At 43.6% G+C, this 16,806-nt stretch overlaps 2 protein-coding genes and 1 long non-coding RNA gene across 3 annotated transcripts; 2 read left to right on the top strand and 1 right to left on the bottom strand.

Annotated features, from left to right (window-relative positions):
• Positions 1–65: 65 nt before the first annotated feature.
• On the bottom strand, positions 66–7,435 carry LOC6620033 (mycosubtilin synthase subunit C). The gene is made up of 7 exons (XM_002044209.2): positions 7,143–7,435; positions 2,110–3,233; positions 1,876–2,043; positions 1,046–1,817; positions 890–980; positions 652–827; positions 66–595 (listed from the first exon to the last, which is right to left on the bottom strand). Exons 2-7 carry the CDS (start codon positions 3,215–3,217, stop codon positions 271–273), a joined length of 2,640 nt encoding a protein of 879 aa, XP_002044245.1. The 5' UTR covers positions 3,218–3,233; positions 7,143–7,435; the 3' UTR covers positions 66–270.
• Positions 7,436–8,273: 838 nt separating this feature from the next.
• On the top strand, positions 8,274–9,886 carry LOC116801597. Its single transcript, XR_004362116.1, has 3 exons — positions 8,274–8,618; positions 9,183–9,411; positions 9,502–9,886. It is a non-coding gene; the product is annotated as an uncharacterized LOC116801597 (long non-coding RNA).
• Positions 9,887–13,397: 3,511 nt separating this feature from the next.
• Positions 13,398–16,132, top strand: LOC6620032 (nose resistant to fluoxetine protein 6). The gene is given in 9 exon segments (XM_032722803.1): positions 13,398–13,683; positions 13,746–14,109; positions 14,166–14,239; positions 14,293–14,492; positions 14,549–14,665; positions 14,706–14,909; positions 14,968–15,140; positions 15,214–15,691; positions 15,753–16,132. Coding segments are annotated over 9 exon segments (2,202 nt in total). The 3' UTR covers positions 16,059–16,132.
• The last annotated feature ends 674 nt before the right edge of the window (positions 16,133–16,806 follow it).

Genomic DNA, 16,806 nt, shown 5'->3' with positions numbered 1-16,806 from the left:
TGGGTTGGAATTTTGGAAAGTGCCCACGGTCAAGAGAGCATCAGTGCAATCAAACCACTTTGTGGTTAATTATTGATTGTTGTGTATTTAATTGTCTGGAAATCAAAGGCTTACAACTAGTCAACACAAACTTACGAAACTTCTCGCTAAGTTACACTATGCCTAGGGCTAATACTAGGTGGTAGGCTATGCTAGTTAACTATATAATACGTGGTGCGGGATAAATTCGCTGCAGATCTGGCTTGGGGACACGTCCACCGGGTGATGGTCCTACTTGGCCACCTCCTTCCAGTGGACAATGGCGCGCTGCTCGTCCGGTGCATCGCCGAATGGACGGCTGCCGTCTGAGTGCACGTACTCGTTCACCTGGAAGTTGAGGAGCGTCTTGTAGTGGTACACATCCGCCAGCTGCTGCGTCAGCGGACTGGTGTTGGTGGTGAAGATGCCGGCGAACTGCTTCTCGCGGGCCACGCGCAGCACCTCATGCTCCATGAAGTGCATGCAGGCGATGTTCTCGCGGGGATTCAGCTTCTCGGCGGTGCCCATCATGAACGAGTGCAGGATTTTGTTGAGCCCCTTGGGCAGGTAGTTATCCCTGTTGAAGGCTCCAAGTGAACACACGGCGCATGGCGGGAAGGATTTATAACTTACCTGATGGGACCCTCGCAAAACTCCAGGAACTCGAAGACAATGAGCAGCTTGGATTTGATGTCCACCTCGGGCTCGTTCCGTGCATCAAAGTTCAACGCTGTGCCAATAATGCGATCCGTGTTAGTATCGTAGACCACGAAACTTAGTTCCCGCTCCACCAGGACATTCCAGATATCCTACGGCGTTACAATAAAGGAAATGATGAAGTCAGTTGGATTAGTAATATTTAGTTACTCACGTTCAAAATATCGCTATAGTCAGTTCTCAAAACTCCGGGCTTGAGCCACTGCTCTAGGTCGGCCTTGTTATAGAAGCTAGCCACAATGATGCTGAAACGGGTGTCACACAATTAGTAATTCCACTTCCGGTCGAGTTCCGACTAGTATGTACTCACTCGATGACTTCCTGGCGGTGCTCCAGGCGTAGCGGCACCGCCTCCATCTTCAAATGCGGACAAGCATTCAAGGATTCCTCCTCCAGCTGCACTGCATCATGGTTGGCCGCCATCTTCTCGATGATCTCGCCCAGATTCTTGGCCGCAATGAACTCGGAAATGCCGATGTTGTAGCCCTTCTCGCGTAGCAGCGTCACAGTAAAAATGGAGTTCAGCGAGTTGCCGCCCAACTCGTAGAAGTTACTGTGCGGAGCGAGGGTTGCTCTGGTGGAGCGTCCAATCACGCCGCCCACTGTCTCGAAGAGATCCCGAGCCGTTAGCTTTAGATCCTCAGGAACCTGCGAGTAGTCAAAGTCCAGGACAATGCTGGAGTCACCTTCGTTGTTGTTGGCCGTCTCATAGGACTTGAGCAGCGCCTGGCGATCCACCTTGCCGTTGACCAGCAATGGAACATGCTCCAGGATGACCACCTGCGGCGTCATGTAGTCGGCCAGTTTGTCCTTAAGACGGGCCTCCATTTGCATCTCGGTAACCATGGGGGCATCATCGCGCAGCTTGACAAAGGCCAGGATAGCCTGATCGACCTGACCAGCATGGTAGCACAGAACAATGGCCTTATCCACCAGCGGTAGCTCGGCCACGTTCTTCTCCACCTCGGACAGATCGACGCGATGTCCACGGATTTTCACCTGGGAGTCGGTGCGTCCCTCGTACATGATGCTGCCGTTCTTCAGGGATCCGTAGTCTCCTGTGCGGTACAACCGGGCGTATTCTGGAGAGGCAAAATCGGATTAGGTAATAATTCAGACGATATCAGATGCATTACTTACTCTTCTCCACAGCCAGAGGATTCTCCAAGAACCTCTCCGGATCACGTCCGTTGACATAACCAGCGGCCAAGTTGAGACCCGAAGCAAAGATCTCCCCAATTTCGCCGTTCTTCACTGGGCGATAGTCGGAGTCCAGCAAATAGACCACGGTATTCGACAGAGGAATGCCTTCAGGATAAGAGATCACGGGTTATACACGACATGAAAAATCAGGAACCCGAGATCAAGGCTCACCTATGGGCACATTATCGTACAAACTCAGTTGCTTCTTGCTCTCGCAGGCAAAGTAGGTGACATCGCCCAATACCTCCGTGGATCCGTAAAAGTTGTACAGCCTGTGCACGCCCTCGTCAAAGTAGTCGAAGAAGCTGCTGGCCAGGGAAACGGATAGGGGTTCTCCGGAGCAGACCCAAATCTGAAGATTGTACAGCAGTTTCTGGGCAGCTCCACCTCCCTCCATCTTCAGATACATGAGAAGCGAGCGAAGGAGAGTGGGCACCAGTACGAGACGCCTGATCTTATAACGCTCCAGCAGGGTCACCAATCGCTGGGGATCCTTCGTCACTGCCTTGGGCACCACCAGAATGGCCAGGCCACACATCAACGGACCCCAGAGCTCGGCGATCGAGTCCACGAACGTTAAGGCCGTCTTGAAAACGCTCACCGCCTCGTTGGCGGTATACGGAAAGGTGGCCCACTGCCACTGGAGCCGATTGAGGATGCTCTCGTGCGGCAGACGCACTCCCTTGGGCACACCCGTGCTGCCCGAGGTGTAGAGCACGATGGCGATGTGGTCGTTACCACCGCGCAGCATCTCCTCTGAGAGCAGATTGGAGCCAGCCAGCTGGAGGGATTTGGCATACAGTTCGGTGGTGGAAAGCGTGGGAGATCCCTGGAAACGGCCGGCGTCGATGTCATCGTCGCGAATCACCAAGGTGGGTTTCGCCTCCAGCAGTATGTGGTGTATGCGGTTCGCCGGGAAGCTGGGATCGATGGGTAGATACGCGCCGCCAGCCTTCCAGATGGCCAGCAGTGTGGTGACCAGGCCCTCCGACGGCTGCATGCACACAGCCACTATGAAGTCACCATCGCTGTTCGGCTGCAGGAAGCGGCCGTGGGTCTCGGCCACCAGAAGGCGGGCTGCCCGGTTCGCCCGCTCGTTCATCTGGCGATAGCTGCTCTGACTGGGCGCCATTCCCTGGCCCGGAGTGCTGGGCTGATAGATAAGAGCCACCTTGTCGGCGTGCCGCAGCTGCTGCTCCTCGAAGATGCGGTGCAGAGCTCTCGGCACAAAGTCTTGCTGCAGACCCTTGACGATCGACAATTGTGGCAGCGAACCCATTTTGAAGATATATTAACTGTGGGGAATACTGTGTTAGTTGTATTTAGGCAGCTTTGGGCTTAGGATCTTAGTCGGAGAATCTCTAGGTTACATCATCATTCCCAGCTTGTATTATGCAATGCAGGTTAATGCCTTGCGGTAGCAATTAAATTCATTCATACATGCATATTTATAACACTTCGTGTTATTGGAGCGCTCGCACAATAAACTACTATAATGAGTATGAATATGGGAGCTGGCTTAAACGAATGGCTTCTGGTGAGCTTTATTTATTCAATTAAATTGCTGCCTCTTAAGCTGCAGAGATTGCAAGTTCAAGTTAACTGGAATTCGATATTCCATGTTAATGACTTCATAATTAAGGGTTTCAGGGTAATACGACTTTATTAATGTTTTTTTTTTATTTATATCAGTACTTAAGAATAGCCTTAAGGGAATAGTTGGAATTCTTATTTCTCTGCTAAATGGCGTGGAGTATAAAGACTATATTTAATAAAAGGCACATTTTGTTTTCAGTAATAGTTAAGTTAGTTATTCTTTTTTGCGACTAAATGCTTAGCAACGGGCACATGTTATTTTAAATTATGGCGACATTTTTATCTATCCGCTTAGCACCATATTTTTCCCTAACCTATCAGTCATACTTTCATTACAGGTTTGTCTAATAGGAGACTAGAGAGCTCCTTCACTTTAGTAAATATTACTTAATGCATTAGCATAGCCACCTGCTTGTCGTTACTAATTACGGTCAGTTTAATCTATGTGGGCTTATACTATGAATTGAGATGTGTTCCGGCTTGAAAATCCCCGTTTACATTTTTAAGGTATTTATTCCTAAAAAATGTGCCTTAAAACTAAAATAAATGTTCGAGTTTTGAGCTTGAATAACCTAGCTCCCCATGAAATGCCTGATCTTGAAGGAGTTAGCCTGGCTCAACTGTTGTACCCCGGTCGTTGGACTTGGCCAAAAGCCTAAACAAGCGCTCGGAATGCGGCATGCTAACTCGTTAATTGCATGGATCTAGCCAATTGCCGGAGGCACCAGTCGCTGTCCCATTTTACGTGACGCCATAAAACGCTGGCGAAGATTGGTGGAGGTCTTTGTGCTGCTCATGCTCGTTAAGTTCCATTGGCGTGTCATAAAACCCAGTTAAAATGTCATTGCGCCGACCACTTCTGGTCTACTACCTGTATCTGATTCTGCCCGGCTCCAATGTCAAGCGCTCTAATCCAAAACATGAAGACAAGCTGCCGTCTGGAGGCCCAAGAACGACAATTACCCGTGCCGTACCCCTGGCCTTAGCAAATGTTAATCTCTGATTTGGTTTGAAAATTTGATTTCATTAGATTTGAGGCCTCGTTAAACGACTTCGATCGGGGAAGTGGAGCAGTGGAGCGGGCGTTGCCGCTGGGAAAGGCAAGGTGGTCAGGAAGCTTCTTGGGGCAGTGCGCCATGAATTATTTATTTGCTTCCGCTTCTTCTCCAGCCGAGGAGGAAATGGTGTGGAAGTGGAAGTAAAGGGTGGATGTCGACGTGGAGATGGTCGTGCTAGCTTGTTGTAACCATCGCGGCTGGGGAGCTCGAAACAAGTTATACTTCAATTGCGCAACTTTTGAGCTGAAAATGCGCCGCCTGGCTTCTGGGTCTGGTTTTCGGACTTGCTTGGTTCTGATTCTCGACTAGCATACATTTTTTTGGCAGCCAAGCAATTTACAACGTTTTACGGGGCGTATACGTAACGAATTCAAGGCTAGGCTGAAATCATTTCCCAAGCGCCCATTACGTATGCGCCGTGTGAGTCCAATTAGTTTGTTCACTTGCATACACAACCTGCACTATGTTTGCCCACTATACATATATACTACATATATATTTATTTGAGCATATATGTACATGTGGTATGCAAGCTAGTACTATACTATCTGCATACAATGCTGACGCAGTCCATTGTTTTGGTCCCGCCACTCGAGTGCATTCTTGAGCCCCTTTGGTTCTTGGCATTTCACATCATCGATTAAATGCATCCAGCGACTTCTGTTCTGTTCACCTTCGCTGCTTCTGTTGATGAGGTGAAATCCATGCGGCTGTATTATTGTGTTATTACTTTTGCCCCTGTTGCCATTAAATCAACGAAAACAATCCAAACAGCCAGCATTAAAAACTAGCAGCAGCGCGATCGAAAAGCATTTAAGACCGCCGCAGTACGACGAGTGCTGCTAATAATTTTCCGACCAAGGTTGCATTTGCGTTAGATCGTTTTCAGTTGGCTTGGAGGTTCTAACGCTTTTGGAAAATCGTTCCATAATTATCAGCCTGCCATGTAATCTGTAATTTACATAATTATTGGCCGGGTTGAAAGACCGTTTGCCAGTGGCTCTGGTGGCTATTGCACTTGGCGGATCAACAACATTGCCTAAGGTCGCGTGGTTTATCTAGTATCGCAAATGTTTCCGCTGGTGGCAATTCCGTAGAGTGTGGCTAATTAATTTGTCGAACCGCCGTGGTAGGCGGCCGAATCAAAACACAACAGGGCGGTTCTACGCTGAAGTCCACTTCTGTTCATTGATTGAATGTATTATTATGTCTTTTTTCGGCCGCTACTGATTTGCCTAATTGAGTAAAAAGCGTCTAATTTAAGCAGTGCCGGGGGGCCCACCATTGCATCTGCACGGCTGTGGGGTTCGTCCCGGTGAGTGTGATCTGTTTTTTGTCTGAGCTGGGGTTTTTTCTCTGTTTTCCCCACTGCCGCTGTCGTTTTCCGCAGTATTTCAGATTGTGAGTCAATTGGATGACAAGCGCTCGCCTTGTACGAGTATGTGGTAAAGAACAAAACCGCGCTCAAGACCAGCAAACGGTCAAGATTAACGATCTCGGCCAAGAGTCTTACGTCAATGGGGGAATCAGTTGGCGTGCTCATTAACGTGCCAAGTTCAAGTCGGCGAATGCAAATTGTGCACCATAAAAAGCACTTGTAAACGATATGCGACACTCGTTTAGCACATACTTAACATAATTAATAGCCGATCGCTTTGGCCAATGACTCAATTGCAATTATAAATCCATCACTGCTGGCTACCGTCAATAAGTATACGCCGCGTTAGCCGCTCTTAATAACAAGCGTTTTGCTAAGCACTCCAATACAAATTAAATGTCATTTGCTGGTTACTTATGCTAACCATAAGTAGGTCGATGGTAGTTTGTCTAAAAAAGCCAAGTAGTTGGCAAAGTAGTCAGGTGCTAAACGCTGAGAAAACAATTGGGGATTCTGAGAAAAGAAGGGCTTAAGTCCGAGTTTAAGAGCATCGTTAATCACTGAACTCATGTAATGCCTTTTCTGACCTCGCCACGCCTCGAATTCTGGTTGCCTTTTGCATTTGGAGTGCATTCCCAAGGAACGAGCCGTTATGCGAATCCTATTTCCTTCTTGAGTTTAGAACTCGTTTACTTCCGCTAACTGATTTCGTTAGAAAAACTGGTCTTCTAATCGCGCCTTTCCAATCCAATTCCAATTTCCTGATACCTAAAAAGCTTTAGTTTGGAACTGACAAAGATTTTAGGAGTTCCTTTAAGTCACAATTGTATGGCCATTGTGACAACGAAAACCTTAGCCCAGAAAAATGTCGCCGTCGAGTGAAGCGAGTTGAAAACACTTTGTTGAATCCATTAATTTATGTTTGAAACTAATTACATTTTTCGTCGTTCTTCTTTTTTGTAATATTCTCGGCTTAATGAATTTTATGTAATTTTTGTCGGATGTGAAATAAGTTTCGTAATATACGAAGGAACTTAATTCGGCCATTAAATAACGCGAGAATTATTTTGTTAACTGCTCCTCAGCATGCATGTCAAGTCAATTTGCACATTAATTTCGGGAAAGCGAGTTTGTCGAATCTAAATAAATACTTGATAATCACGTATACGTACCGTGGGTAATAACAAATTCTGACACTTGATTATTTGAACAGGTTCTTGATTTCCTTTTTCAAATGTTTATCTGTGGCCGTTTCACACTGAGCACGCTTTTCTTAAATTTGATTTTTCCTCTTTATTTTCCAGTATCAAGTATGAGAGTGAGTCTACCAGCTTCGAACTTCCTTTTCTGGTCACTTCACTTAGCGTTTCACTTTGATTTCGGGGGGGCACCCAAAAAACTTGCAACGCACTCGGGGAAACTCAACGTGGTATGTACTTGTAAACGGCGCTCGCAGACTAATCAGAATCCCAGCCCCCGACTATCTTATATATCCGACCGATCCGCCGCTGCCTCGGTCGCCGCCGGCAGCGCAGCCGCAGTCGGCTGGCGAAGAATGACTGAAAAAAAAAACCAGTTCCTGCTCTTACAGCCCCTGCAATTACCGCTCGCAGCATACCACACATACCCATATGCGGGCGACCAGTGTGTGGACGCCGGATTAGAATTGGTACCGCTTTGCCTGACTCGCCATTTTCAGCGGACCGCCGAGCGGTGACGTAGGAAATGAAATGGAATGAAATGAAATTCCCCGCCGTCCCCGCACTCACTAATTGGCAGGCGAAGCGCACAATTTGATTACTACTTTTCTGCCAACCAGACCATTTGGAAATCCCTCGAGTGACACACAGCTCACCGCGGATTGAGGAAGGTGAGATGGCCACTGGTTACGCACAGGTGGAAAGATGATTTAAATTAGTCCTTGCATTTTGATTAAGCAGGAGCTAAAAAAATTATTGATAGTAATTAAATGATATTGGCTGGATGGGAGATGTAGGAAAAGTCACTATACAAAGTCTATACAAAAGTCATTATACAAATCGGAATACATATTATAGATTTGATAAAGCTTGTAAAGGTATGTAAATATCTAAAATTCTAAAGCAAATGTAAGATATAAGTGCACTGCCTATATTATTTCCGTACTATTCGTACTTTACTATTCCACAGCAACTAGTATTATAATTTTAAAGCTATTGAAGCGTATAGCTTCTAAAAATGCTCGAATTTATGGCCAAGAGTAGTGGCTATTGCGGCTTTAACTTCGCAATTGTTAGTAGTATGTTGTTAGTAGTCGTGCGAAAGTAGAATCGCATTAAAATTGGAATTTCAAATCGATCGAGGATCGCAGTCGCTGCAATTTGTAGTTGTCAGTTGGGCAGATCGGTGCTCACACATATCAGTTGGTTTGTGAGAGGGATTGCACTTGCTAACATATGCCAGCCGTCATGTTTGCTTCCCACTACGGAGTCAGTGTGAAAATTTGCAGTTGAGGCGCCTGTCCCCTGACTTTTAGTGCAATCATTACTCAATAACTATGTGTCTACTGCCTTCGAATGCAGTCGAACTTGGTGCACGGTCGGAATCAATTGGACTTCATAACTACTTTGTTGGAAAGTCTGAAGTTGATCATTGTTTGCAGTGCCAAGGTTAATCAGTTGATTGATTTAATACTTAAAGAAAGCCCTGGCACAATCAAAAACTAATGTTCGATCCAATTAATCGAGTTTTAATTAGCGAATCATGAGTGTTCCGTGCAAGAATCAACGCCAGTAAAACCAAATTGCGATGCGGGCTAACAATTTGGAGCTGTCGATTGCCATCATTATCATTTGCATTTGTATCAATTTGATTTTAATAGAAGATATATGACAGCTTGTTCAATTCTGCAATTACTCAGTGAGTTCAAGAATAAAGAACTGATTTTTCATTGCAAACGCAAATAATTATTAATAGTAATAACAATCTATGTAATAGTCAGGAGATTTGTAATCAATTAAATTTTATTTTTATTCGAACAAGTAAATCATTAAAAGCGCCAATAAAATAATTGTCATAAAAATAATTGTCGGCAATTGAACAACTTCAACGCTTGTTGCATTCACTGTTGATTGACCATAAAAATTGCGGATTTTCCTATTCTAAGCTTTTAATAAAAAGTACTCACTTCCTTCGTTCAATCGCTCTGCTAATTTGGAATTCTGCATTTTAAGCGACTGAAAGGCGTGCTGAGCATAATAAATGCGTTTGGGGGACTTTTGCTGGACGGAAATAAAAAGGATTCACACGAGAATTGGGCCACAACCATAAACTGGCTTATTATCAGCTTTCAGTTACATGAATCCCCGCCGAAATGTTATGTCACCAGTCTGCTAATGATAAAGTGATCTACCAGAACTCGTAATCAACTGATCAACCCAAAGCTAATTGATTTCCATGAAAGTGAGCCAAAAAGAAGGTGTGTCCCAGGCCATTTAAATTAACTCTCTGCTCTCCCATTTATATACATCTGCGACCGCTTGTATCTGGTAGATGCAAAGATTCACATCTCAGCGGCACTCACTTCGCGCCCGAGTCACGTTTCCAGACCGAAACGTCAGCGACCATGAGGAGGCATCTTTGGAACCGGCTAGTAGTCGGCTGACCTGGGCTGATTCGCTCGATCTCCCGCATCCGGACTTCCCCAAAAAGAAAGTGTGACCCATCCGCGATGTCGGTTGCGCGAATCGCATTGCATGTCGGTAACAATGTTCTCATTTGTTTTTGTTGATTCGCGCGTTGTTTGCTTTTTAAGGCACACTTGTGACGCTGTTTTGCACGGCAAAAAAATCCCAGAAACCCAGAAACGTACGTTTTTTAGTATTTGTTTGTATCTGAAGAATTAATTTGATCGATATTGTGAAAGGGTAACCGTTTGATCAAGGCTCAAAGGTCCCAAAAATATATGAAACTACTTCAAATACTTAATATCTTTCCAATTTATATATCGTTATTCCTCATACCTAATTATTAATGGTCCGTTTTTGTAGGCTAGTGACTACTAGTCAGTAGAATCTGCATGTTTCATCTCAACATTCTAGCTTTTAAATGAGATAGACGGACGAATGGGCTCTCTTTTATTCTAAGTGTATCGGCTATGAAAATATATATTAAATTTAAAATTTAAGTTTCTTTCTGTGCACTTTTACAGGGGGCAGTCGAACTTGTTTCGCCCCGACAAGTATTTCCCTAAACAATTCGAGAAGTCGAGACAATTTACTGTTAAGAACAGCCGGCGGCTATCAAATCGAACAATTCGACGACGACTTTCGCATTTGGCTGATCGATTCTTTTGATGTTGTTGTGATCAGCGACTGTGATTTGGCCTTTTCAGATTAGGTTCGCCTTATTACGCATACGTCGTGTTGGACATGACAATGACAGCGACGCTTTTTGTCAACAGGCGTATCAAATGGGAAACCATAACCATCTTAATCGCAAACGTGTGGAGAACCATGCGATTATTTGCAAAAAATCTGGTCCCTGCGCTTACGGAAGTGTGGAGCACCTCCATCAGCTGGACAGCTGGGCCAATTCTAATTAAATTATGCGGCCAATTAACCTATCATTAGAGCTGCAGGCCGAAACCACTTGACCCAGCCATATATATTTGTATCCACCATCCACGGATAGTGATGTTAATGGATAGGCGTTGTGGCGGAGACGGGCCACTGGTCATGTTAGATGCTAATTTGCAAATGTCGCAAAATGTAAATAAGGCGATTGTAAAAATAATCAAGTTTCTTTCTGAGCTAGAAAACACCTGAAAACAATATTTCCAAGATTATTACTCGTGCCACACTCAATCTTAATCGGTATTTGTTAAGCACTTCAATTGATCGTGGCCATACTAGGCGTCCTTTCTGAGTTCTCCTTTCAGGTATTCAGTTATTTCAGAATTTTTAGGATTTATTTAGGATTCGATTGAGGCACAGAATACTTCCTTGTGTATTGATAATACTTTCTCAAAATCAAATCACAGGGACTTATGGTAAATTTTATTTTTAGATTTAATAAGCAATAAGACTAGTATCGGTTATAAACTAACAAAGTAGCTTGCAAAGTTCAGTTCAATGACTTTTACAGCCTCTACCCTCACGAAGCGATCTTGGAATATCTATGCCTTTAAAAAATATTGGTAAATCGTAAGAAATAATAAAATTTCTAAAAGGCAAAAGCAGCTACGTTATTAATTTCGTATTTAGTATTAATAAAAGGAAGGTTTTCCTAATCAATATCACTAGCTGACTTGTTTACGGATTGACAGAACTTGGGATAATAAATTATAAACTGAAAAAAAAAATAAAAATTTTTCAAAAGTGTGGGCGTTGTTTGAAACCATCGATGTCTCTAGCGTGGGCCTTTAGTCTCAACTCTCAAAAAATCCATCTTCCTGATATGTGGATGTTTATGCGGACAAAAAAACGAACCGAAATACGGACATGGCCAAGTGATCCTGCCCAAGAATGTTTATACTTCATAGTAACGGAAATCCTCTATCCTATCTGTTACATAATTTTTAATCTACCAGTTACGAGTATAAAAATGTGTTAAATTGGAATTATGAGATTAATTACACTGCCATTAAAGATGCATGCCTGATTTACCACACCATATATTAATGGTGACAAGTTGCAGCCACACCAGCTGATCACTATTCAAGTCTATAAAGTTTCACTCAAAACCAGACTTATGTTAATTAACTAATTGGAAAGATCGGATTATTAAGATATACTCGCTATCAACTTTCCGCACTGATTGCATCTACTTAATCAAAAAGTAATAAAAAGCACCTGAGAACTGATTCGAACTGGCACAGGCGTTTTTGAATTACCAGACTTTGATAGATGAGAAGGTGATTTACAATACTTCCATAGCCGTTACTTGAGTAGTAATAATGCACATATATTAGACTCGATGAAAAGTATGCAGCGGGTAATAGGATGTGTTTCCGGCCCAATAAAATAATAATGAACGTTATCAAAATATTCACCCTGCCCCACCCGTCTTTCCGTCCGTATCAACATTAAAATCCTAGGAACATTTAAAACTTAAGGTTTATGATTATCATTCAGATTAATGTTATAAATACTAAATAAATAAAATACTAAATACTAATAAAATAAATAATCATTTTGCAATAATACAAGGAAGAGCCATGCAAAATTTTCAAAATATTTTTCTGTTAGGACTACTTTCGGTATTTTTAAAGAACGAATTCCTTTTGTGGATTGCATATTTATTTTACTGTTAGCCGGTGGGAAATATAAATTCCCTGTATTCGTATTACTAATCCTTATCCTAAATTGACCAGAATAAAAAAGGATCGCTTTAGTCCGAGTGCGAAACATTCAATGGTTGATTGTCCATGCACAAGGTCGGTAGTTATGTACACTTTGCCTGTAACCAAATCAAGACGTCGAACTATTTCCAGAAATGAGAGCTTCGACACTTAATCTAAATATCAAATGCATCCGTGACTCTGAAGGAAGAAATACTTTAATAGTTTGAGGTAACTGATAAAGCTACAACTAATGTAACAGACATGCTTATCAGGTTTATGAGGCCACCAGGCACCGTGAATTTGGCTCGTTAGAAGCAGGATCGTATATGCACGAATTTGATAATATTAAATCGGTCATGTTTCAAAAATTGAGTTTCTCTAGAAGACCTAATTTAACTTACTATATGTTGCAGCTGATCAAGTCTATTGAATTACATGAATTGGCAACTAACCAATTATGTATATGGATCGGATACTTAACATATAATCGCAATCAACTTTACGAACTGATCTCACCTACTTAATCAATAAGTAATAAATGCCAACTAGAAATCTAGCGATCAGGCACACGCGTGTTTGAATTACCGGCAATGTTTGATAAGAAAGTGATTTGCAGAGTTTTAATGCCAGGCAATGGTTGATTTTGGAAACCGATTGGGCAAGGACAAGGCCATGAAACCCCTTAGCACCTCATATCCCAATACGTATCTACTGTTCCTCAGCAGCGATCGGAAATGTTCATATTATAATCTTGAATTAAAAATTTGCATTTTTGAAGCGATACGGTTGTTGTTTACTTCAGATGTATGCAGATGGAATACTTTGTCGGCCGAATCGTTAGCCATCGATAAGATAATCGCACTTCGACCCCCATAATATGCAAAAACAAAACATTCTTGAATGATGTTAATCAAAATTATAAAATACCTGATTATATTGGAAGCCATTTTCGATGTTGCACAGTCACGTTAACGTACAAAAAATGGGCCAATCAAAAGTGCCCATATATAACTAATCCTTATCGCAGACCAGCACCAGACATCGCTTATAAAAAGGGTTGCTCTAGTCGGGATGCCAATTATTCGGTAGTTGAACGTGCACAGAGATGGGCAAAGTCTTAGTAATAACACTTATTCTTGGCCTGGCCGTAACCAGTGCCCTTGATTTTGGCCCGGAAATAAATCCAGGCATCGAACTAGATGCACAGGACTACCAGCGTCTGAACAAAGTTCGTCATTTGTCGGAGCAGTTTTTTGGTCATTACAAAAATGTAACCCTGGACGACCTGGTGCCCGAAGGAAGACTTCCCACAGTCTCAGATCTTCAGTGCTATGCGGACTTTGCTCAGCTCACCGCCGGATTGACCAGTGGCAGCCTTTGGGCCTATAGAAGTAAGTGGATGGCAGTGGGGCGAAAAGTGGGTGAACAGAGGTATTAAGGACTTTCTGCGCAGTGATTGACACCTGGGGATCCATACCGGCTGGCATCTTGGAGGGACATCTCAAGGATCTGGGTCACTATGACGAGTGCATTGGCATCGAACAGTCCGCGGCATCGGGCTCGACTATCCTAGGAAAGTACTGCCTGGCCAGTCTGCCGCTGCAGCAAATGCTGGGAAACGTTGGCCGGATGATGAATGTCCAGACGGCGGTTTGTTTTCCAGCTTCCTGCTCGGCCACCAATATGGACACACTTCTGCGACGAGTCCTGAAGCAATTGGTTGGCTTGGAACTCAATGCCAACCAGAATTTGGTCAGTAAAAACTCCTGCAAGACTTCCGAGCGTGATGCCTACGATGGAGGTGCCATTGCCGCAATGTAAGATTTCTTTTTACTTTGATTTTACTTACTTAAACTACAATCCTAATTTACAGCGTTATTTTATCCGTGTTCGGAGCCGCAGTGATTATTTCCACATTTTACGACTACTTCCTGTGTGAGGATCAAAGTAAATAGACTGCACATTTTTGGCAGAATAAGTTTTAATACCTATATTTGTAGAAAAACTGCCTGCTGTTCTGAAAGTTTTCTCTGCACGTGCTAACTCACGATCGCTATTCCGCATCACCACCAAACCCAACCCCAATGTGATTGAGTGCCTCCATGGATTGCGAGGAATGTCCTTGATCTGGGTGTGCTTCGGTCACGACTATATCATTGCCATCACATCGCCGAACATCAACCTTTACGACGTGTATACTGTGGGTAGCGAGAAAGCCTTTTAATCGCGATTAGATTAACATTAGTCATTCCTTAGTGGGCCAAGACACCGTTTAAAGAAGTAATTCAGGATGGCGTTTTTGCAGTGGACTCATTTTTCTTCATAAGCGGACTCCTGGTTCCGATGGTGGCCTTGCGTTCGATGGAAAAGTAAGTCCCCTTTCCAATTTATCCCCGTCCGTTCCACAGTCTAGCATAATATTCCACTGATGTACCTCCATCGCTATCTTCGCCTAACGCCCATCGTGGCAGTATCGATATTGCTCTACTGGAAGTTACTGCCCCATTTGGGCGACGGTCCGCTGTACGGCAACTGGAACTTTGATAGCTCCGATAGGTGCGAAGGTAACTGGTATTGGACCCTGCTCTACATTCAGAACTACGCCACCGATTCCGAGGTAAGTCCACGTTCGCTGTATGGTCGCACTGTGATAACTATTCCTTCGATTCTACCATTGTCTGGCTCAAACATGGTACCTAGCCATCGATATGCAACTGTATATCATTTCACCCATCCTCCTGATTATTGTGTACAAGTGGGGCAAGAAAGGAGCAGCAGTCGTTCTGCTGCTTTTGTTGGGTCTCGCTGCCTACTTATTCAGCATTATAGTGATTAACAATTACTCTTTGTAAGTATTAACTTTAACATTGGAGCAGATTTTAGTATAACTATTAACCCTGACTACAAACATTTACGGTCAGCGGCGGTGGTGGTGGCGGACCAGATGATTACTCTGAAGACCTCGATCACTATACCCACAACCGGGCTTCCTGCTGGCTAGTTGGTTTCCTGTTCGGTTACTTCCTGCATACGATCCGTGGAAAGACGATCAATCTGAGTCGACCTGCTGTCTGGGTTGGCTGGATCACCTGTTTGGCCCTTCTATTCACCTGCATTTTTGCGATGTATCCTTATGGATTGGGCAAGACCAAAACCCTTCCCTCCGTTAATGAGGCCTTCTACGTATCGCTCTCCCGGATCGCCTGGCCCTTGGGTCTGAGTTGGGTGGTCTTTGCCTGCATGCAAGGATATGGTGGATTGGCCAACTCCTTCCTCACATCACCATTGTGGCAGCCCCTGTCCAAGCTCTCGTTCTGCGTCTACATGGGCCATCTGTTCATCCAGAACCTTAATGGTGGGCGCACGAGGGTGAACACCTACTTCTCAAACTACGACATTGTGAGTTTTATCCGTCTTTCCTTTAAAGTTATAAGCTACAGTGAATTATTTTCCTCAACAGATGCTGCGTTTTTGGCAAGACTTTGGGTTCTCGGTCCTCCTCGCTTATGTCATGTACATTTTGATCGAAGCTCCTTGCGGCGGACTGGAGACTCTGATCCTGCCGAACCGAAGACCAGCTCCCCAGGCTAAGGTGCAGGCTGCTGAGCCATCTAAAGAGGATATCCCATTACCTGTTGACCTCGAAAAGCAAGCTCCAGAATCCAGTGCTGCCATCGATCCTGCAAATGACAGCACATTGGCAACAGCTCCTCCACTAGAAAGCAAAACTCAACTGCAGACTAGCGAAGGAAACGAAACTTCTTAGGCAAATTGAACGAACAAAATTAATATAGAATATTATTTATACTTATATGTAGTATTAAAAATAAAACATTGAAAAGTTTATTTTAATTAAAATGCTTGTTTTGCAAATCTTCAAACGAAATATAGGTCATGAGCTCACTGGAACTCAATACATCCGGTGATAAAATTATTTAACGCCTCAACATTTTTTTATTGTCTACCAAGACAGATTGCAAATAAAAAAAAAATTTAAAAAAATTTCCTAACTATGCTGTGGAGTTATACCAATATTTTATGTGACTAAGCTCATTTAAGTGAAGTCCAGGGATCGATGAGGATTGATCTACCCTATACAAACTGCTTCTTATCGAATATACTTTAGATAAACCCATTACCCACAGATCCTAATCGATCACCACAGATATCCTAACTTGAACGTAGTTTTCTTAACCCAATCCATAAATGGATCCAAGGAATCAATCAATCAATCTTGCTAAAACACGCATTATGAGCATGAAGACTCCTTGTCAGTTGATCAGAACGTGACTCACGGAGCCTCAGCACGTTTGAGTGGGTTTTAACTGAACTTTGATGATTGCTATTTATACTAATAAATGGCGATTAGCAATATTCACTTGAATTAATAAAGACGAAGAGGTTTCTTAGCCAAGTGTTCGGTTATCTGCAGCCAAAGTCAAAAGGCCTCTTGCAAGTGCATATCTGATTGAATTCCGAAAACCGAAGGAGCCAAGTGTCTGGGGCTTGGGAAA

Source organism: Drosophila sechellia, chromosome 3R (genome assembly GCF_004382195.2).
Source record: "Drosophila sechellia strain sech25 chromosome 3R, ASM438219v1, whole genome shotgun sequence".
NCBI lineage: Eukaryota > Metazoa > Arthropoda > Insecta > Diptera > Drosophilidae > Drosophila > Drosophila sechellia.
The sequence above is the reverse complement of the archived record's forward strand: the minus strand, read 5'-3'. Positions and strand labels throughout refer to the sequence as shown.